This window comes from Corvus cornix, chromosome 26 (genome assembly GCF_000738735.6).
Source record: "Corvus cornix cornix isolate S_Up_H32 chromosome 26, ASM73873v5, whole genome shotgun sequence".
Lineage (NCBI taxonomy): Eukaryota > Metazoa > Chordata > Aves > Passeriformes > Corvidae > Corvus > Corvus cornix.
In genome coordinates this window covers 778,237-799,168 of record NC_046354.1, presented here as the reverse complement: position 1 = coordinate 799,168, position 20,932 = coordinate 778,237, and the positions used below count along the sequence as shown (strand labels likewise).

Sequence of the window (20,932 nt, the reverse complement as noted above, 5' to 3'; positions counted from 1 at the left end):
GTAAAATCAGGGAGCTTGAGAAGCAAGACAGGATTGCTACTGGGAAAGTTGCCATCTCCCATCCCCAAAACCCACAGGTCTGGACTGCAGCAGGTTTCCTTGTGAGAGAAACATTAGTTCCACTTCACAGCCTCAAGCAAAGGAGACAAACTAAGAAGGGGAGAGAAACACCTTCCTTCAAGCTAGTCAGAAATATTTCATAGTGCATAACAAGGTATTGAAGGGGAAGCAATAACCATGGAAGCAGTTCCAGTGAACAGTTTTCTGCTCGCAGTGGGACTGTTCAGGCTGGGTGGCAGAGCCCTGGAGAAAGCCAGGCTCCCCTGTCTCATCACTTCCAGCAGGTTAAGCAGGTGTCAGACACTGCCAAGGAGTTTACAGACTTATCCTGCTGACCTTCTCACTGGGGGATTGCTGCAAGTCAACTTGTGACAAAGCAGATGCTCCAAATTGGCAAGGACACCCTGTAATTACTTTTTAAGGGACCGTGGAATAATCCTCCCAACTTTCACCCAGAAAACAAATAGCCCACTGAATCTCCTCATGCTCTCTTGTGCAATTAGGATGTAGGTCACCAATATCAACTAATACCAGGGCAACACTGTCATGTCCCAACACAGGCACTCGAGATAAGAGAAAAGCCTCCATTGCTTTTGATAAAGCCCTTCTTGTCCTGGTATCTATAATAGGATCTATTCTTGGTAGATTTATTCGCCTAGGGCCCCAGGGAGGTGTCTGGAGATTGCAGACTCATTCTTTTAGGCACTGGATGGACACAGAAGGTTCTGGCCTAAAACTTCAGATTGTGCAAGCCAGGACAGCTCAGGCAGAGCGAGATTTGAACCCAGCTGAGAACCACCAGTTCCACCCCAGCCGAGGGACCCTCAGCTGCCAAAGGCCTTGAACCCCCACCGACCTGGCCTGTTCTGCCTCCTGCTGCAGCCTCTTCGCCCTGGCAATGTCCTCGGCCGTCTGGGCAAGGATGTCCTCCGGGCACTGCAGCTCCGTCGCCAGCTTTTGGATCTCGGTCATTTTCCTCCGGACTGCAGCAGCATCCGTGGGGAGGCGCAGGGACAGAACTGACTCACTGATTTCCTGGATAGAGGCAGGATCCGTGTCCTTGTCTGCAGACAGACAGCATCAGGAAAGGTGGGAGTGCAAATGCAAGGGAGGAGGAGGGCAGACACCCATGCACATCTCACACACGTCTCATTCCAGACAGCTGCCAGCATCCCTTCTGAATTAATCTCTTTGAATTCCATGTACTTCTCATTCACACCAGCAAAACTTTCAGCAAACAGCTGAAATGATACCTTGAATTTGGCAACGAGAACACCATGGCTGAGCCCGGAGCAGTCAGGCAGCCCTCACTGAGCAGATGAGGGTGTGTTTCAAGACAAGCCTTTTTTCATTTCAGAAATAAAAGTTAATAAATCAGAAGCAGGCATAGCCCAAGGGACATTAGCCCAGCGATTAGCTCAGAAATATCTTCACTCATCATTAGCACCAGGCAGCACCAAATGACCTGATTTTCTTATTCAGCTAATGCTCAGGAGGCTCATTATGTTATTACAATCTGTCTGTGAACAATAAGTCATCCCATCAGTTTGTAGGACAACAAGGAATTCTCATCTGATTAACAGCCTGCTCCAGAGAAGGGTCATCTGTCTGTTTGCATCACTGAGCCTGGCCAGAAAACCTCTCTGCATCGGGTCACTGCTGGCTGCAAATCCCCATCCCCGGAGTGTCCAGGGAGCACCTGGACGTGGCACTCAGTGCCCTGGGCTGGTGACAAGGTGGGGATCAGGCACAGCTTGGACTTGATGACCTTGGAGGTCTTTTCCAACCTCATTGATTCTCTGATCACTGTAAAAACCAGCTGTGTCCCTGCACAAAGCAGGCTGCAGCCCCAGCCTTGCAGTGCCAGGGGTACCTGACAGGAAGCTCCGCACTCGCTGGATGAGCTGCCGGATGCGCCGCACGTCCCCCTCGATCTGCGTCCTGGTCACCCCCAGCTGCTCCACCAGCCGCCGGGTGCTGCTCTGGATCTGACTCGCAGACAGCTCTGTCATCTTAATCTGCAAACAACAGTGACCTGATGGTGCCTTCTGCTCGTCCTAGAGCCCACAGCCCTGCTGCAGCTCCGAGGGAACTGGGCAAGGAAACGATGCTCTTCCCTGTTCTCTCTGTGCCTGAGCTTTAAAGGACTGTGAATGTTAAAGACTGAGGGTTGGATCTGCAAAGGAGGCTCTCAAAGAGAGACAGCACCTTTCAGCTTCTAAAAACACCTTTGAAATGGATTTTGAATGACTTTGAACCCTCACTTTCTCTTTGCAAGGCACAGAAAGAAGCTGCAAGAGCCCTAACACACAAACTCTCCCTGATTGCACCAAATGCTAGAGCAGACACACCTAAAGGATCCAAGAGTTTTCCATATTCCCACCCCTTCTGCCGTACTGATCCCAACCCAGGAGTGAGAAAGATTTCCTTGTGGTGTGTCCAGAGCCACTCACGTGCCTTCAGCTGGGCAGGCAGGACCCATGCACACAGCAGGGAGCCTCCCACTCAAAAACTCCTGGATTTCTGAAGCTACCCAAAGGATCAAGCCTCAAATAAGGTTTGAGGTGGGGCATTCCTCACTCTCTGCTGCGGTAAGCAAAGGTCCAAGCAGGGGGACAGGCAGTGCCCACACTCACCAGCTGTGCCGTGTCCCGGAGCCGGGCACTCAGGCTGCCGAACTCCTTGGCCGCTTGCCCGGCCGCAGCCAGGGCCCCGCTGGCCAGCGGGAAGAGGCCGTGGCAGGGCCGGCCGGCCTCGCAGGCAGAGCTGTTGTCCCGAGGGCACAGCAGCCCCTGGCAGCGGGCAGGGGTGCACGGCTCCACTCGGGCCCCTCCGCACACCTGGGTAGGGAGAGAACAGCTGGAGTTGGGCAGCGCCCGGCTGGAGACCCTTGGTGCCCGTGGGGGGCAAACACAGAACCACAGGGGCTGCAGACCCGGCCAGGGCAGCTGGGAACTGCTGAGCTCGAGCTGCAGGAGCTGCCTGGGCACCAGGAGGGAGCACAGAGGGGCTGGCAGTGACACGGGTGGCACAGCCCAAAGCACTGCAGATGTGCCACTGTTGGACAAGGGCAGGCAGAGCTGGATGCCCACACCTGAGCCAGCGACACCAGGTCAGCATCGCCTCACCAGCCCGAGCTGGAGCAGAAACAGGAGCCAAAGCCCAGTGGCTCACAATGAGTAACAGCACATCTGTGCGGAGCAAACACCTCTGCAGAACCACCCATCCACCCTGCACTGTTTGCTGTGGGGAGACCTGGGCCAGAAGCCCCTGGAGAGCAGCAGCAGTTTGCACTGCACAGCATCTGGCAGAGTCAGCCCCAAGCTCACACTGCAGCAGGGGCACGTGCACAGCCAGGGCCAGGCTGGCGGCTCGGAACGTGCTGGTGCCCCGAGCAGCAGAGAGGAGAGACTGGTGGTCTCCACAGCAACCGACACTGAAATGGATCTCCATGGCAATAACAAAGCAGTGAAGGAGAAATAAGAGAAACCTCATCCAGAAATTAAGTGGTTCTTGGAGATACCAGAACTGCCACAAGAGAGCCCCCAGAGGGAAAAGCACGTGGCTGGGAGGGGGTGGTGGGCAGTGCTTTGGGATCTGTAATCCCCGGGCAGGGGCTGCTCAGCCAATTCTCCACCGATGGCCCCAGCAGCAGCTGAGTCTGTCTGGACAGAGACTTTGTCCTGCCGTGCCGGCCTGCCTGAGGAGATGGCACGGCTGCGAGGCCAGGCTTCTGCCTCCCGAGCTCTGCAGGGCCCCCCGAAAACCGCACACACCCCGTGGGGAAGTTAAAAACCCACTTTGCATCTTCACCTGGTTGATGACAGGGGTGAGGTTGGGGGCTGAGGCCAGCTCGCCCTTCAGGGCCAGCAGCTCGGCCGCGGCCGCAGCCAGGCCCCGCTGCAGCCCCGCGGCGCTCCGGCGGCTCTCCCGCGCCTGGGCCAGCAGCCCCGGGGCACCGGCGGCCAGGCTGCTGGCACTGCTGGAGGTCTGGTGGGCAGAGCGGATGGTCTGGAAGGCTCCTGTGGGAATAAAGCCGGTAAATGGCACAAATGACGCACAAATGCAGCACAGCCCCTCGGCGAGGCGCTGGCTCTGCCCTGCAGCGGCTGCCTGCACAGGAGCGGGGTGCAGCCAGGGGTTAGTCACTGAGGCATCACCAAAAACTCCTTTTAATTCCAAACACCTTCCAGCCATTCCTTCAGCGAGCTCGAGGTCTCCTGAAGGACTGAACTCTGGGTTGGGGTTAAAAGGCTGAAACAAAACTGAAGGCAGCCAAGGCACACATGCTGATCCTGGGCTTTTGCAGGGCAGGACAGATTTCAGAGCCTTTTCCCAGCTCCTGAGCAGCCCCAAAACTCCTCTCCAGCACAGGCTGGAAGGAGGGTGGCCAGGACATGGAGCTCTGAGCCCTGCATGGACAGAGAGGTGCAGAGTGAACTGCCCTGGTGCAGCCACTGGGCACAGCTGGCACGTCCCCAAGCTGAGTGTGTGCTGTGGCAGCGAGGGGACAGCAGGGAGGCACTGGGAGAGGAGCTGGAGCGGGGATCTCATGGCAGCAGCCACCAGCAGCATCACAGGGCTTAATTAGCTCTTCTCCTCCCAAGTGCCTGACAGCCGCCTGGCTCTCTTCCCCACCCTCCATCCCTTCCATCTGTGCACAACCTCCCTCCTCTCAGCCATGGATTCAGTGACACTTTCCCAGCAGGGCTGTCCCCTTCCCCCCCCTCCCCGGCAGCAGAGATTGTGCTGGTGGGGAACAGGAACACAAATGAGCTCCCAGCCCCAAAACACCAGAGCAAATACGCCAGCAGTGTGAAAGCCCAGGTCATGGAGCAGAGGCTGCATTGGAAGCATCCCTCTCACTGGGAAAGGAGATCTGTTTGCTGTTCTGAGGCTGACAGCAGGTTAAAAACTCCTTCTCATCCGCCCATCTGGGGGGAAACCCCAGGCACAGTCACGCTGAGGTAAATTAATAACTGCAAATGAAGAGATGTTGCAGCTGCAGAGCTGTACCTGACAGGTCCGTGCTGCGGCTGGCTTCAAACTGGGTCTTCTTGCTCTGGTACTGGGACTTGGTGGCAAACAAGCTGCTGTTGAGGGCTTCGAGCTCCCTCGAGAGGGAGGCAGTGTCATCCAGGAAACGAAGGTCAGGATTTATGCCTCGGACCTGCTCCCTAGCAGAGAAAAAGAACAAAATGTGAATTAAGCAGAGAGCAAAGCACCTACAGACAGAGAGCAGGGCCGAGAGAGCCATCTGTGCTGGGGCACTGCCAGCACCTGGCAGAGGGGCACCTCTGAGCCCAGGGACAGCTGAGGACCTGCCAGGGCCTCACAGGTTTGCAGAGAGAGGGGCTGGGCTGCAGCCCCCCACAGCAGGGCCTGGGAATGCTGGATGTGCCCTGAGAGTGCCAGCACACAGCCTGCCCACACTCCTCCTGGGTGCACGGGACAGGCACACGTGGAAGCGCTGCTCTCCTGCATCCCCGCTCACTCCGTGAGCAGAGCAAGGCATTGCAGGGACAGGAACAAAGCAGAACCCATGCAAGCAGCTCCCAGAGAAACCCCAGCAGCTCCTCCTAGATCAGGGATGTGCCCCACAGGCAGCACTCATCCCTCACCTGATGGCAGCGAGCACACTGCCCGCCTGGGCCAGGCTCTGCGGTGTCACAGCGGAGCGGCCGAGGATCCCCTGTGCCTGCTGCAAGTTCCCCAGCGCCTGCGAGAGGCGAGGGCCGAGCCGGGAGTCCCCCGCGCCCGTGGGCAGCCACGCCGTGGCGTTGGCCAGGCTGGCCTGGCGCAGGTGTAGGCGCTCAATGTCCCCGTCGTAGGTGTGGAAGCAGGGGTGGCACAGCTGGCAGCCGGGGTAGGAGCTGCAGTGGCCCCGCTGGCACTGGTCACAGCGGGGCCCAGTGACACCGCTGCGGCACAGGCACCGGCCCGTGGCCTGGTCACAGCCCACCTCCTCCGTGCCCTGGAAGTCGCAGTCACACTCTGGGACAGGAAAGGTGGAGAGAGAGAGAGGTGAAGCCCAAAAGAAGGTGGTGCTGAATAACTTCATATCTGTATAAGACTAGCCCTTAATTAGGGTTAATGAGATCCCAACCTGACGTCCATCCCCTCCCACCAGCTCCTGCAGCAGCTGGGACAAAGGTGGCATGGGCAGAGGAATGGGAAGAGCCCCTGACCCTGTAGGGCCAGCCCAGGGTGGCCCAGGGCCTGCCCAAAGCTGCTGGGAGGGCATTTGTGGATACTGCAGATGACCTGGGAGGCTGCTCCAGAGAGGAAATTTCTCTTGCAAAACAGCATGGGAACTGGGATGTCAGGACATGGGCCAGCTACACCTTTTCCCAGATAATCCGTGATTTCACATGGGAAACGCCAAGCCAAACCAAAAGGAAAGGTCCCTACCTGTGCACCCTCCCCGTGCATCTCTGTAGTGCCTGGGTGGGCACAGCTGCTGCCCCACGGCCGAGCACGTCTGTCCCGTGAAGCCGTCCCTGCACGGGCACTGTCCTGTGAACTGAGAGGGGAACACGTCAGGGACATTGCTGGACACTCTCCCTCAGCTGCTCTTGACCACCAAAACCAGCACATGGACCATTTCCTCTGCTCAGTCTGTGCCCAGGCCGTGCCCGCACTGCCCATGCCAGGCTGCACCTCAGGCACAGGATGCAAACAGGCTCCAAACAGCCCCAGCACCACAAGGAGGGTGTTCAGCCTTGTTTCAGAAACAAAGCAATCGCCCACGAGCAGCTGCTTTGCCATCTCAGGTCTCCTCCCCACGCTGAGCTCGTTTGGAACCTATCTTAGGCTCTTAGAATTTGTCATGGTTTGGGGTTTTTTACATTTAACTTTAATTTTCCCAGTTGCCTCTTAAGCCTGAAGTGGCACACATGCTTTTCATTGACAAATGAGCATAATTAACTTCCCTCGCCTGTATGAAGATGTCTTATTAGGGCTTCCTTGATAAATATCAGCCTTCTTAAAATGACTTAATCTTGCCTCAGTAATTACCACCTTCTTTCATTTTCCTGAATAATCTGTCACGGTGTTTTCTAGGAATTAGGAGAAGGAAAGTAAGAGTGGGATGCACTGGGGAACACACGGCTCTTTTTGTGAAGGTTCCCATGGATGGGACAGGACAAAGGAGCCACCCAACAGGTGGGTTTGATGCTCTGACAGGTTCCCAGTGAGGGGACACGTGGCCGTGGCACCCTGGTCTGTGCAGCTCAGCCCCCAAGAGCCCCTCATAGCAGCACTTGTGGAGTCGGGAAAGGAAAAAATGGAGCAAGCACAGGGAAACAAAAAGGAAACCCTGCTGAAGGAAGAGGCGTCACCCCGAGGCTGCGCAGGGCGGGCTGGGGGTACCTGGTTGCACTGGGGGCTGCGGGAGCCGCGGGGGTGGCAGGCACAGGGCCGGCAGCCCTGCCCGCTGCCCAGGTCCCAGTGCCCGGCCGCGCACTGCCCGCAGTCGCTGCCCACCACGTTGGGCAGGCAGGAGCACCTCCCACTCTCATCGTCACAGGGCTCGTCCTGCCGTGTCCCCAGGGCATTGCAGGCGCATCCTGGAACGCGGAGGGGTTGGTTTGGGATTGGTACAAACGAGCGCAGAGCACCAGGCCAGCCTCCCGAAGGACCGAGTAGCCACCCAAAGGGGCTCTCCCGTCTCTCCCTTCCCACCCGAGCTCAAGGGATGTGCACCTTGCTCTGACAGCCCCCCCAAATGCTGCAGCAGGAATTGGAGCCCAAGGGGTCCCAGCATCCTCCAGCCCAGGGGGACACAGGCCTGCCCTGACCCACGGCTGCCCCGTGCTGCTGCCCCGCTCTGCGCACGGCATCACCTCCTGCCTGCCCTGAGCCCCGGGGGCACTCAGATACAGCTGCACCCCCCAAACCCCACCTGCCCTGTGCTTTTTGCTAAACTTACACGTGAAACCACCCCCAGACTGAACAAGGAGCTTTTACAAACCTTTACAAAACAGGCCCTTGGCTTGAAAACCCCAAACCAAAGCTGGGCAGGACCTGGGTCCCTTTTGGGGCCACGGAAGGGGCAGAGGTGGGGAGGGGGCACCCCGGGGGCAAGGGGAATGTCCCAGGGGTACTCACTGCGGCACCCAGCGGGGTTGGCACCGGTCAGCAGGGCAAAGCCCGGCTTGCAGAGGTGGCAGCGGTCCCCCTGCACGTTGTCCTTGCAGACACAGCGCCCTGTCACCGGGTCACAGGCAGAGCCGGGCATGGTGCCATCCGGGTCACACTCACAGGCTGCAAATGGCCAAGAAATGTCCCAGCTGAGGGGCGCAGGGGCTGGGGAAGGGGCTGCGGGGCTTTAGGGATGTCACTCACGCAGACAGGCCTCGGGGTGGCTCAGCTGCTGCTGGTGGTTGCGGAAATAGTTGGTTTTGCAGCGCTCGCAGTTGTTGCCCTCGGTGTTGTGCTGGCAGTTGTCACACACCCCCCCGCTGGCCCCGCCACTGGCCCGGTACAGCTCAGGGTCGAAGTGGCACGAGGACGAGTGGCCATTGCAGTCGCATCCTAAAAAAATCCCAGAACACAGCTCGGTTGGAGCCGGCACCGTGCAAACCCCTCCAGCAGCAGCAGCAGCGGCACTAGAGGGTGCCCAAGGCTCCTGTGTGACACAGGGACACCCGATGACAGCCCCACAGTGGCACCGGGGGGCTGGGCACTGGTGCAGCCCATGAGTGGCAAAGGTGCCTAGACACCCGTGTCACCACCCACCCCACAGAGGGTCCCAGGAAAGGGGCTCGGAGCTCACGGCTGGGCAGGATTTGGGGCAGGGGAAGCACTGGCCGTACTCTGGCACTCGTGGGGGTCGCTGTCCTCAGCGGGTGCCCAGGGCCGGGCGTTGAACAGGGCGGCACAACGCTCGCAGTGGGGCCCGTCCGTGTTGTGCTGGCACACGCAGTGACCAGAGACCTGCTGCAGAGACAAGGTGTGACCCATCCTGGTGGCAGCGGCTCAGGACAGAGCTTCATCCTCCCAGTGCCCCTCCAGCTCCTGCCTCTCCGGTTCATGCCCACTGAAGAGCCTCCCACAGCCCATTTCTGGGCACCGTGGCCAAGGCATCCCTAGGAGCGCTCCAAGCAGGCGCTGGAGCCATCCCGCTGGTGCCGAGGCCCCTGGCGCCCTGAGCTCACCGTGCTGTGCTGGTCCCCCGCAGGGGCGCAGCGCTCGGCGTGGCCGTGGCAGAAGCAGCTCCCCAGCACCTGCATCTCTGTCACGGCGTAGAAGGTGCTGGGCGAGTGGTACCCCTGGCGTGGGACATGCGGCAGCTCCGTGAAGTTGATCCGCAGGTTGGTGAAGGGCCCCAGCTCTGTTGGGGACAGGGGACAGGTGTGATGTGAGGGGCAGCAGGTGCCCAGCAGAAGCTCTTTGCAGTTGGTGGGGAAGGCTTGGAGCAAGGGAAGGAGGAACTGGCACAAGAGCAGCAGCTGAGCCGTCAGCAAAGACCAAACGCTGCTGCCTGACGCCCCGGACGGGCAGCTCAGGGTCCCCCAGGGGTTACCCCAGCTCAGGGCTTCCCTTCACTGCAGGGAGAACCATGAGGAGCCTCATTCCTCTCTCCCTTTCTCAGCTCTGAAGGAGGCCCATCACTTACTCTCGATGGCTTGGCTGTAAGAGGAGGTGGTTGTAGACCCCAGGTCTTGGACACTGAATTTCACCTTAGAGGGACAAACACCAGGTTAAAAAGCAGGAAACTCGAGCTGCTCTCTATTCCTGCTTGGGACACCGTGTGCTCCAGACCTGCCTCTGCACAACATCACTAAACACAGGGAAAGCCTTTGGAGCTGCAGAGGATTTTGCAGGAAAACCAACACAACACCTCATGTGTCACAGAGCAGCAAAGGATTTACTGCCAGAGGAGCAGGAATCCCAAGGATTGCCCTCAGCAGTGCTGGGTGGCCACGGGCCACATCCCTCACCAGGTGTACAAGACTCCCAGGCCACCCACCCCAACCCAGGGCCACAAGAGGGGGTCCCTGCCACAAACCCCAAATCCCTACCGTGCCCCCGTGCACAGGGTGGCCCCGCAGCTCCTGGCACCGGGGATCCTGCCAGCCCTCGGGGGAGCCGGGGGGCACGCGGGGGAAGGCGGCGGCGCAGTCGGAGGCCAGGTACCGCAGCACCTGCCACGTCCTGCCGGCATCCACGGAGCGCTCGATCAGCATCGCTGCGGGCGGCGACTGCGGGCAGGGACAGAGAACCACAGGCTGGCACCACGGGGTGACACCACAGCCCCGGCCAGGCCCTGCCCTGGCACTACCTGTCCCTCCTCCTCCCTGCAGGCTGCTGGAGCAATCCCCATCCCCTGCAGGGTCCCTCACACCTAGGCCAGCCCTGCTGCAGCCAGCACACACAACCTGCACCAAGGAGGCTTTTCAACAGACATTCCTGGGATGGGGACCCACCACCCTGCCCCACCACCCCCCAAAGGAATGAAATTCCCAGTTCTCACGGGAACAGCCATAAAAATCAGGGGAAAAGGACAGAGACTCTGGCGTGCTTCTTATCAGGAGCCTGAAGGGAGCTGTGCCTCAAGATCCCCACACCCACGGAGCCAGCAGGGCCCCTCCAGTGCCATTCACGGCCTCCTCAGGAGCAGAGGAGCTGCCCAGAGACACCAACCCTGAAGTGGAGCACGACGCTGTCCAGCTGGAACATCTGCTCCAGGTCCAGCTGCAGGGACACGCGCTCGACACCTGCGGGCACAGAGAGGCACCGTCACAGGGACACACTGGGGACATGGGGAGAATAAACAGTCAGGCCAGTCCTTTCCTTCTTTCCTCCCCATCCACAGAACTCAATGCCATTCCCTCCTCCCCTCGGGCGGGTTATTGCCAGGAGTTTGTGTCCCAGGTGACCCCGGTGGCCCTCACCGTTCTGGGACTGCCACCAGCGCGCGCGGCCGGCCGAGGACAGGACGTTCTCCACGCGGTGCCCGTTGTAGCTGTGGGGCAGCCTTGAGTCACACCTGCAGCATTTCATGCTCCACTGCAAAAGAAAGGACAGTAGGAGTGACCATCCCAGCATCCCGGAGGGATGAGCAGGAAAGGCAGGGTGGGCTCCTTAAGCAGCAGAGAGCATCAGCACAGCTCGTTTAGAGAGAGTTGAAGGACCATGACCAGTCAGACCGATGACACGCAGGCCTCAAGTGCTCCCATCCACACCTCGTTAAAAATCACGACTCAAGGTTTTATGGACTAAAATCTAAACCCAAAATGCTTTTGACTAACACAGATTTTTGGCAAATCATCAAAATTGCGGTTTTTAAGCAACGCCCCTGGTTTCCACAATGCCAACTCTTGATAGAAAGCCTTTTGCAGCTTTTCAGGACTGGTTTGCCCTTTCCGCACAGCCAGGGGCTGTCTGGTGAACAGAAGGGCCTTTCTCTCCTATCCAAGGGCTCTGGGCGATCCTCGGCCACCGGTCTCTCCCCTGGGAGCAGAGCAGGAGCAAGCAGTGGGTGAGAAGCCAGGGGGTGGGAAGTCGAGTGGCTCAAAGTTCAGCCCTTCACTTGAGCAAGTAACCCAAGGAGTAAACAGAGATTTAGCACGGGGAATGTGGGGACGGGAGAAGACGGTCCCCTGGGAGCAAACAAATACCCAAAATGTGGCTAACCAGGCAATGCTCCCTGCAGCCACCACCACGGGGCTCCGGAGCAGGCCCAGACATGGGCAGAAGGCAGCAGGAAAGAGATTGAGCAAGAGCCAGGAGTGGGGAAGGGCTGGACGGCGGCCAAGGGGAGAGGCAGGCGCGGGGTGGGCGAGCAGGTTGGGCGAGGACCACCAGGTAACAGGGAGGGAGACAGCCAGGTGAGGCCAAGGTGGGGAAGGGCAGGGGGATGGTGAATTAGGAGATGGTGCCAGAGCCCACAGCAGCGTCCTGGGGGGACACAGGGAGGCCCCGGCTGGAGCTCTGGAGTGGAGTGAACACCAGGGACTGCAGAGGCCCTGGGAGGGGAAAGATGCTGCTCAGGGCATGAAATGAAGGGCTCAGCACCTCCAGCCTGGTGGAAACAGGTTATCCAGGGAAACTGTGGCTGCCCCATCCCTGGAATTGTCTGAGGCCAGGTTGGACGGGGCTTGGAGCAACCTGGGATGGTGGAAGGTGTCCCGTGACAGGGCACTGGAACTACATCATCTCCTCCGACCCAAACCTTCTGGGATTCTGAGCTGTCAGCGGCCTGAGCTGTTGAGGGGCCTCTCAAATGGAGCAGTGGGACACATGTATCACAGTGACACATCCCGGAGCCTGAGGGATTAGAGAGGATCAAGCAGAATTTGCCAGAGATGGCAGGAGCTGGCCCTGACGGCTCAGAAAGGTCACCCTGGGTGCAAAGTGGGTCTGGGGGACTGGGTCTGGCAGGGGCACAGCTGGCACTGGGGAAGCAATGAGATCCCCCTCTGCAAGGCTGGCAGGCGCTGCAGTGGCTTTAAGGTGACACCAGAGGCACAGGGATGTTGGGACCCCAGTGACAAGATCAGCTTTCAGTGGCTGAGCAGGGACACCGGGTGACAAGGAGCTTTTTACAGCCACCTCCGTGCTAAAATCTTCCACTGGATGCTTAAAACAGAGGAGCCAATTCCAACCCAAACCCCAAACAGGGCCTTTCCTAGGGCTGGGGGAAGGACAGGTCTGTGCTCCAGAGAGCAGCAGGAGGTGGCAGCCACTGGGCCACGGTGGCACCACAATTTCTGCTTTCCCCTTTAGAAATTAATTTGTGGTTTACAAAAATTAATTTGAGGTTTCATTCCTAACACAGCCCAGGCCTGCTTCTGCTCTGTCCCAGGCCTGGGAACCCTTCCCCAGCTGGGTGCACAGTGAGATCCTCACTTGGAACCCATCTGTTTCCATAATACTCCCCACAATCTTTATGTTCTCTGTCTATAAATACCCCAGCACAGGAGCTGGCAAACTACAATATTTATAACAATATCGCTAAGTAAGCAAACAGAGCACTGGAAATATATAATCATGCAATTTCCCTGGCTCTACCAGTGAGAATCACAAATAATTTAATCAGGACTAGGCAGAACTCATTCCAGATAATGGCCACGAGCAGCAAATTGTCAGGGAGCTGCAGGAATTATCCACAGAAATAATCTACTGAACAATTGCCAGCGGTGATTAAACTTCCCACCAGTTCTGACCGTGCTTAGCAAAGGAGAAGGGAAGGCTTTCTTCAAGGGGAAAGGTTAATCTTGGCTAAATTATTCATTAGGACTGACTCGTGCATACTTATGAGATCATTCACACAGCCAGGGACACCGGTGCTCTCCAGCAGCGACAGTGCAGCTGCAGCCCCACTTCAAACGTGGTGCTGAGTCAAAAAGAAGCTTCAACTGTGTGAGACAAACCCTTCCCAGGCAGCCCAGGGCTGTGCTGGGTGCAAAAATCTCCTATTTTTTTTTCTTTTCTCAGTTTTTTAATTAAGACTAAAATTAATACTTGAAGCCAAATTCATTTCACGTCCTTGGAGTAAATTGTGAAAACCCCGTATTGCACAACAGCAGGATTTGCTCTCACCAGCTGTGACTATGTGTCTCAAAGTTCCTTGGGACAGAGGCAATTACCAAAAATGACAGCCCAAAATGCGGAGGGATTTACCAGCACGTACCTTTTTCCAGCTCTTTCCCTTTTTATTTTTTAACCAGGGCTCAGTGGATCCCTGGGAGCTGGGCCAGGAGCACAGAGGGCTGCAGCACTACGTGATAAATGGCAGCGAAGGTTTTGGGATCTACCCCGGGTCATCCACCCCGGGGCAGCGCTGGCTCTCCAGCACGTCCTCCCTTCCTGCCAGGCAGAGGAGAACTGGGCTGTGCTTGGGAAGGGGTGGGGGCTGAAAAAGCCGTTTTAGGGAGGTAAAAGAGGTTGTGGGTTTGCGAGGAAATCATTTCTCACCCTCTGTGCCTCCGAGCTACTCCAGAGTCACCCAAAAGATGGGTTAAGGAAGTCCTGGGATTAAGGGAAATTCATTCCAGACTTTTGAAGGATAATTCACAACACAGTTGTGTGAGAGGGAAAGCTGCTGTGCTCAGAATAAATAGAGCCATGTCTCAGAAATAAACGGAAGGGGAGAAAAGTCCACAAAAAACAACTTGAAAATGCCCAAGCGTGACACTTCTGCAGGTCTGTGCTGCTCTCCTCCTGCCCTGACTTGTGACCCGGCTCCTGAGCAGCCTCTCTGCTCCGCTGCTCATGCAGGGCAGCAAAGCTCCAACGACTTTAACCTGATGGCCCCTGCCCAAAGTTATTTAAGGAGCTCCTGCTGCCATTTGAACACGAGCAGAGAGCCCTTGAAATCAAACCTCCTGGCACAGGGGCACAACCCAAAATAAACTGCACTTATTCATCAGCAGAAAGGGAAGCTGAGCTGTGCAGCCACAGAACAGAGACCTTTCATCCCTGTGGAGACCTTGGGGGTCCCATGTCTGACCCTGCAGCGTGGCAGGGAGAGCGAGCACTGTGCCAGCCAGGCTCCTGGCACTCAGCCTCCCACCAGGGAGATCTTGCACAACCAATATCCTATAGGGACAGCAATTACCATTCCAAGTTTATCTCGGAACAATCTGGAAGGCAGTGGGAATTTATACACACACAGAGATTAAGGGCTATTAAACAATAGGGTGGGCAGCAGCCACGAGTTACCCGGGGGACAAAGGCACCTGCAAAGCCAAGTGATGTAATTCCCTATTCCAGCCCGTTTTCTGCAGGACAGCTCTCTATTCCAGCACTGTTATCTGCAGGACGTGGCTGTGCCAGGCTCGTGGAGCAGGGCTTGTCATGCCTGTGAAGAAATCCATACATTTTCCATGGGAAAAGGCAGCAGAAGTTCCCGTGGCTCTGCCCATACTTCCCAGTGAGCAACTGGTACTCACTAAACTGGACTGGGATTCAGTTTTGGAACACAGATATACCACAGAATCATGGAATTGAAAGGGAGCCACAGGGATCACTGAGTCCAGCTCCTGGCCCTGCACAGGACCCTCCAAAATCCCACCCTGGGCCTGAGATTCTCTTTGCCGTGACATCAGTGGCACTTCTTGCCTGGCTGGTTGGAAATGACACTGAAAATGAGCTCCAAGGTTATGCTCAAAACACAGAGAGAGGCCTCTGCCCCCCAGCTTGGTTTTACCCCAGATTCAGAGTGGGCGGCAGAGATGGGGTAAAGACACGAGTTGGACAAACATCCCATGGATGGGGTTTAAGGAAATAAAGTTCCTTTCCCTTGCTTAAAAGCAAGCACGTGGGTGCCTGTTTTCCTCACCCCATCTGTTCTCACATCAGCTAAACTTCATCTAAAATCTGCCAGGATGACAGGCAGCAAACCCCAAACCGCACCAGCTTATCCCACACCCCACACGGGTCCTGCTGCCTCTGCAGCTCGGCTGCAAGGCAGTGATGAGATGTCTCCCAGCATGTGTCAATCTGCAGCCCTGTGGCCAAAAAAATGAGATACAGAGAAGGGAGGAGGGAAAAAAAATGGGAATTAGGCTTTTTCTTCGGCAGGTAGGGGCACATCCCTGCAGCAAACAGCAGGGAGTGCCTGAATGCCTGAGTGAGATAAGCACTGAGCAGCAGCCTCTGGTTGCTGCATTACCTTCAACCAGTCAGGAGCACGCATTATTCAGTGCAAACCCCGACCTGATGAAGAAAAGCCCAACACTAGAAGCCATGCTTTGGTCCCATCATGATTTTTTGGATGCATTGTGCCTGTACAGAGCTCGACGTGGATGTGGAACGAAAGTGAGCTGGGAGGCACAGCTTTCCCTGCTCCAGCGTGCTGGGGTGGGCTCCGAGCTCCCTGAGTGACTCAGGCAGGTGGCCTGGCAGATGAAAGCACCAGCCAGCACCAGCACAGCACCAGCTCCGTCTGGCGCTTCCCTCTTGGCAGACACTGGCCGGTATTTTTGGAAGCAGCCAAAGAGGAGTTGGTGCTGAGGCTCAGAGATGCTGCAGAGCAGCCCTGCCAGGCAGCTGCCACCATCCGTCAGCAGCAGGGACCCCCTGTGCTGTGCCAGGAGCTCCAGCGGGCTCACATCCCCCTCCCCTGACTCCCACAGGGACTGGGATCCTCTGGAACCTGTCCTCTCCATCCCCCGTGGATGGCTCCGTGTCACCACGACAAAGAGCTGACAAAGGTGACTTCCCACCCTTCACGTCCACCAAGTGCCCACAAAGATCAGGTGAGAGAAGGCAGAAAATCTTATGCAAACAAGGGCTGGAGGGTGAGAACTCACAGTCACAGAGCCCAACCTGCTCCAGCAGGATGCAGGGAATGGCAGCAGCACCAGCACAGGGACACAGCTCTGCTCCCGTCCTGTCCTCTGGCACAGGATCCCACAGGGGTGCTCAAGGTGTCTGTGAGAGCCCCTCCGTGCCTCCCCTGGGCTGGAGGTACCGGTGGGAGCTGCTCCGTGCTCCTCATCACATCTCCATGCATTCGTTTATATTTACATAGATATAACATATATATTTGCATATATTATAGATCTATATTTAAAGAAAGAGAAGTGTTAGCTGAGGCTTCAATCACACCTCAGTCCCTCACAGTCTTTCACACTGAGCCTTTCCTCAGCACCTCCGTGACTCCAAATCCAGCCTGGCTTATTTTCCTATTCTATTTTCAGTTTCCCTCCCCGGCTGACTCCAGCAGCGCTCCCCAAGCACTGAGTGACTTCCAGGCCGGACCATTGGCCTGCCTGGTTCCACCTCCCACCGCTGCTCTGTTCACTGCCCTGTGTGCTATAAATGGCAGTGCTGAGCGTCCTTCTTGGATTTCACCGGGCTGAGCCCCCAGCCAGGGATGGAGCAATCAGGAGGGCAAAGTATAAAGGTTAGAGGGATCTGGAGCGGGGCAGACAATGGAGCAGAGGCTGAAGTTGATGAGTGACCACCAGAGTTGCAAAAGAGGGCCCTGGGGCAAGCAGGGAGCAGACGGGCAGCGCTGGCAGCCCCGGGCACTGCAGCAGTGACAGCAACCCCTCGTCCTGTGCCCTCTGCTGAGGTTGCAAAACCACCTCCAGATTTGTACCTATTTGGCAACTAAACAAGAGCAAGGCTTGTAATCAAAAAAGGACTCCTAGGAGCGTATAAATTAAATGAGCTTGCTTTTTATGGGATGGGAATAGGGAAATCGAGTTCAGTTTTGCTTAAATTAGAGAAGTAGAGAAAGGGAGGGAAAAATTAGGAAATGCTGAACCCGTGGGAATTTCTCCCAAGTTAAGAGTTGGTATAATCAGACCTCCATCGGTAATTACAGCTGCAGAACAGAAATCAGGGGATTTGCTATCAGTAACTCTGAATCTTTCATTTCAATAAAGGAAAGGAAGCAAAGACCCCATTCCCAGAGCTAGAACTGGAGAATCCAACTCAACATAATGTTAATTGTTCCATATCCCCTTTAACCCTGGTACTTGAAAGGGATGAAGAACATGAAAACTAAATAGTTTGGGGACTTGTAGCCTGGAAGAGACCTCTGCAGCCTTGCTCCCTGCCTTCCTCCACAGCACATCCATGAACCTGCACTCCCTAATCCTGCACCCAGCAGATCATTCCTGCTCCAGGTGTAGCACAGCCAGCAGAGATGTCCAGGCTCTACTTCAAAGATTACAAATGATGCCGAGGATCACAATGATGCCCTTCAGAAGGAGCTCCCAAGGTCAGGCACGGGGTGTAGCCAGCCCCTTGCAGCTGCTTTTAGGATGAGCAGCTTAATCAAGGTTTTGTCCACACTCACTTCCCAAGCACAAGGCCCCAAGGCCCCTTTTCAAATAAAAGTCAATGCCAAAAGTTGATGTTAAATGAAGATTTCAGAGGCATGTTTATGTGCAATTTTCCCCATCTATAAGCAGAAATTGGGAAGGAACAACTAATTAAGTCAGAGCAGAAATAATTGCTTCCATTTCCCCCGTCCACGGGCCGCAGCAGCCACGGGAAGCAGCAGGGGTTTATTTGTGTGGTGAGCAAAAATCCCGGGAGCAGCAAAAAAGCTCCAAAAAAAGGGAATGGAGGAAATGCCTGACTGTGACTGCCAGCCCAGAAAAGAACTTGAAGGAGGAGAGATGCTGCAGCCAGCCCAGCATCCAGGAGGATTTGATGCTCTCACCCCGCTGGGCCGGGAGCTGCCCCCTCCCTGAGCTCAGGGATGAGTGGAAATCTCTCCAGCCCAGCCAGAACACCACTGGCTCCACAACAAATCCACTCACAGCCACATCTTGGCCTCCAATTTGCAGGGGAATTCAAACCAGGGGAAGGCTGACTCACTGGAGCTGGGTTTCAGAAAACACTGCCCCACTGGAGGGCTGCCACTTCCTTTCCTCCAGAGCATCTCTTCCAAGACCTTTTCTGCCTATCCTGCACTGAACCCTTGGGGCTCCTCCCCAGTCAGTTACGGGGTTAACAGCAGTCACAGAAAGGCTTTAGGAAGTGCTCACACCACACATCACCCCTGCAGCTCTCAGCTCTGTGCTCGGGCAGATTTATCCTTAAATTCTCCCCCTGATTCCATGGCAGCTCTGGGAATCTGCAGCTGGACGCAGCATTATCCCCCCAGCAGGATCTCCTGCCCCCGCAGCACCAGTGATTGAAAACAGTTGTTCACTTTAGCAGCTTCTCCAAGTCTTTGTGAAAGACCTGAAACATTTCCCTTTCTCACAAGTAAAACACGAGTTTAGTTTAGAACTAAAATGTCCTGAGATAGGAGGGTTTGGGATAATTTGCCCACAGTGCTTCATGCCAGAATTTTGCTGCCCGTTCCCTGTCACTGTCTTCATGCTCAGCTCCTCATCCATGAGGATGGCAGAGAAGGGCTCCAGGGGACACTGCAGGTGGTGCAATGACCCAGCATGGCTGGGAGGGGGACAAATCCCAGGATCCTGGAATGGTTTGGGTTGGAAAGGACCTCAAAGCTCATCCCATTCTACCCCCTGCCATGGGCAGGGACAGCTCCCACTAGCCCAACTCAGAGCCCCATGAAGCCCGGACACATCCGTGCCAAAGGGTGAGGAGGATGGGATGGATGAAGGGAAGGTTTGGGGTGCAGGGGTGAGCAGTACCTCTCCGTGGGGTGTGCAGTACGTCTCGGGCTTGCTGAGGCCGCACGTGGAGGAGGCTCTCAGGTGAGCAGCTCGTCCCAGCAGCAGGTCCCCAGGGGGAGGGTAGCAGGCTCCCTGGGAACAGGCTCTCTGCGCTCCCAGGAGCCGTGGGGCAGCTGCAACAGGGAAAAGGGATCAGGGCTGATGTCAGACAGGCACGGGCGCCAACCAGCATCACAGAACAGGGAGCTGTTTGCTGCACCAAACCAGCCACGAGGCCATGCTTGGGACAACATACCCCATGTGCTAACAAAGAGAAGGGTGCTTCGCCCCAAGACACCTTTATTTTTAATAATGGTGCTTTGTGCTAAGAGTTACTTGCAAAACCCTTCTTTGCCCTGGCCCCAGGCTTTGGGCTGCAGGGATGCTTAGTGCCCTCCCCTTCGAACTGACCAGCCCTGGTGGTGTCCCCTGTTCCCAGAGCCAGCCCTGCAGCTCAGGGCAGAGAGCAGCAGCCTCCTGCCAGCCCCCAGCACTATCACAAACCCAGGCTCTCTGCTGCTGCCCATGCAAAGCTCCCATCAGCAGCGCTGCTCTTTAGTCAGCCAGACCCTGTTCTTTCGGGAGCACTGCATGTGAGCCTTACCCAGAAGGACAAACACTGCCCATGGCCACAGTTGGCAGCGAGGCTCCATTCGGCCACGGACACACCTAGGGAAGAGTTTGCAGCGTGAGTGAAAAGGAGCAGAAAATGTCAGTTCAAAAGCTCAACCCAGGTCCGCTACCTTCCTTCTCGCTTTACAGAGAGACACTTTTAATTGATCTACACAGAATAACACAGGGGGGAAATCAAGACTAATGAAGAGGAAAATCAGCTGCTCAAACGGAATTTGCCTATGACGCAAGGAGCCCCTGCCCCAGCGCCGCGATCGCAGCGTGGCGGGAGCGGTTCTGGTGCCAGCCGGGAATGCGGGGCTGGAAGGGATGGAGTGTGCACACACACCCCCGTACAGCCCCCGCCACCCCTTCCCAGGCACACTGCGCTCTCTGTGCTCCAGCCCCACCCTCGCCCTGCGTTTCCAGAGTCAATTCCCGATCCAAACTCGTCGCGTGATGGCCCAAAGTCTCATTCCAGGAAAAGGAGAAACCCATAAAAACCTCCTGTGAATGGCTCCTCCAGGGAAAGGAACCCCAGGGGTTCCTTTCATAGGCAGCCCAGGGGAGGAAATGCTGCCAGCACACTCCCCCAGCAGCCAGAAACCTCACCTGCCCTCTTCCCTGCGGGAGCACGGCCACGGTCCCTGCGGTGTCCCCGTGTCCCTCCCGGCAGCCGCCAGAGCCCTCTGAGCGCCGGGTGCTCCTCGCAGGCTTTTAACGCGCAGCTGCCTCACCTGGAGAGAAGGTGCCTGTGGGTGCAGTGATGATAAAGCAGTGATTCAGGGATCCCCAGACATCCACACCCTGTTACCGCATAACTCACCGCAGCTCCAGACGGGCGCAGCGCACACACGAATCACCCGGGCAGGGTGAGGGCAGCGGCAGCTGCTCCGTGGGCAGCCAGCGGGGGAAAGCCCAGCTGGGGTTCACCTAACCCACCCGGGGCTGCAGTGGAGCCTGGGCCCGGCCCCTCGGAGCTGCTGCTGGGCTCAGCATCGGCCGCTGCGCCCCAGTGCTCGCCCACCCTCCCAGGCAGGGTTTACGCGCTGAGTTTGGCAGCGGCTGGCAGGGCAGTGCCACTATCAGCACCTCCGCTCGGTCATTCAAAGCCCGATTCGGGATGCCCACGTGAGCTGCAATCACACCGTGTGTGTTCT

General features: G+C 56.8%; 1 protein-coding gene across 7 annotated transcripts in view; it reads right to left on the bottom strand.

The window, feature by feature from the left end:
• The window catches only part of LAMB3 (laminin subunit beta 3), a 41,306-nt gene that overhangs the window by 2,013 nt on the left and 18,361 nt on the right, over positions 1-20,932 (bottom strand). For 4 of the 7 annotated variants that reach the window (XM_039565262.1, XM_039565258.1, XM_039565259.1 and 1 more), the window contains 19 exons: positions 20,385-20,524; positions 19,765-19,829; positions 19,140-19,294; positions 10,959-11,073; positions 10,708-10,781; positions 10,086-10,265; positions 9,680-9,743; positions 9,219-9,394; positions 8,877-9,000; positions 8,407-8,595; positions 8,170-8,325; positions 7,432-7,628; positions 6,472-6,583; positions 5,682-6,054; positions 5,077-5,237; positions 3,874-4,082; positions 2,697-2,900; positions 1,934-2,078; positions 917-1,124 (listed from right to left, as the gene is read on the bottom strand). In XM_039565262.1, the coding sequence (XP_039421196.1) occupies positions 917-1,124; positions 1,934-2,078; positions 2,697-2,900; positions 3,874-4,082; positions 5,077-5,237; positions 5,682-6,054; positions 6,472-6,583; positions 7,432-7,628; positions 8,170-8,325; positions 8,407-8,595; positions 8,877-9,000; positions 9,219-9,394; positions 9,680-9,743; positions 10,086-10,265; positions 10,708-10,781; positions 10,959-11,073; positions 19,140-19,294; positions 19,765-19,813 (2,891 nt within the window). In that variant the 5' untranslated portion in view covers positions 19,814-19,829; positions 20,385-20,524. Of the gene's footprint in view, positions 1-916; positions 1,125-1,933; positions 2,079-2,696; positions 2,901-3,873; positions 4,083-5,076; positions 5,238-5,681; positions 6,055-6,471; positions 6,584-7,431; positions 7,629-8,169; positions 8,326-8,406; positions 8,596-8,876; positions 9,001-9,218; positions 9,395-9,679; positions 9,744-10,085; positions 10,266-10,707; positions 10,782-10,958; positions 11,074-19,139; positions 19,295-19,764; positions 19,830-20,384; positions 20,525-20,598; positions 20,927-20,932 lie in introns of those variants that run through there. The other 3 variants (XM_039565260.1, XM_039565264.1, XM_039565263.1) reach the window with 3 other exon arrangements.